At 44.6% G+C, this 1,141-nt stretch overlaps 1 protein-coding gene across 1 annotated transcript in view; it reads left to right on the plus strand.

The window, feature by feature from the left end:
* Positions 1-230, plus strand: part of LOC126400224 (ATP-dependent RNA helicase DHX8-like) — a 12,349-nt gene extending 12,119 nt beyond the window's left edge. The window contains exon 20 of the mRNA XM_050060786.1: positions 60-230. Coding sequence (XP_049916743.1) covers positions 60-230 — 171 coding nt within the window. The remainder of the gene's footprint in view (positions 1-59) is intronic.
* Positions 231-1,141: the final 911 nt, after the last annotated feature.

Below are 1,141 nucleotides of genomic sequence, written 5' to 3' on the forward strand. Positions count from 1 at the left end.
CAGATGCTCAGCTGTGGAATTAGCTTTTTTAGACCTCTTGAGGCTACATTGTGTTTCAGTTTCAGTTGGACTTTGGGTTGAATGGAGAAGCCTTTGAAGCCAGTGTTTGTGAGGGTTGTCAGGGGTTTGCTGGCTGCGTTTGGCAAGACGTCACCACTACCCGCTTGAGGTGTGGCGGCCCTGCTGTTGGACCTACTCCAGAGCAGCTTGGCATGGCATGGCGCGTCTGAACTGACAGTGGAAACACGAATCGGCGCAGCCAAAAGTGAGAGTGGAAAAAGCCCATAGTGCTGTACGCATGCTACTGTGGTAATTTCATTCATCTCACAGACTGATTCGGCTAAAGACGTGCAACATATAGTACACTGACTAATTAACAGACAGATTAAACAGAGGAGCAGCTCTATGTCTCTCTGAGTGTTGCTGGAGAACTTGTGATCGATATAAACGGTGTTGTCTAAATTTATATCTTGCTTGAAAACATACCAATACATAGCAGTTATATCGCACAGCCCTAACATGTCATGCGCACACATGTAACAACCAGAAACTCTTTCCACTTGGCGTTTCCTTGCTATATTTGCGCTTTGTAAGCGCTGTGCCCGTGATTTTTGTAGCTTCCTCTTAGATGTGTGCTGCTTACGGTTTGGAACCTTGACTCTACCTTTTTGTAAAGTCCTGATCTCACCTGAGCACTGTGCCCAGGAACAACCAGAGTGCAGCAAGGTAAGAAGAAAATACAGGCAGAGGGTGGAGTCAGAGACAGATAAAAAACACCACACACACTTTTAAATTTACTTTGTACATTTTTGTAGGAAAAACCTGCATAATATATCATTAAAGCCACAGTGTGTAGGAATTTCTCCCATCTAACGTTGAAATCATATATTGCATTCAAATGGATAGCGCACTCTAGCGCCTCACTGTTTCAAACGCGTATTGCAACAACGGTAGCCGCTGTGTACCAAAAAGCTATGATAACACTGATGAAACCATGTCATCCGATACTTGATGGAGTATTCATTCAGGCTCCTACACAGACACACGAGACCTCACCATGCTGGCTGTGTTTACAACGTAGGACTGTTGGGGCGGGTGTAAATCGAAACAAACCAATCACGTCTTGTCTTTTGACAACTGA

The sequence above is a fragment of the Epinephelus moara genome, chromosome 13 (assembly GCF_006386435.1).
Source record: "Epinephelus moara isolate mb chromosome 13, YSFRI_EMoa_1.0, whole genome shotgun sequence".
NCBI classification, from domain to species: Eukaryota; Metazoa; Chordata; class Actinopteri; order Perciformes; family Serranidae; genus Epinephelus; species Epinephelus moara.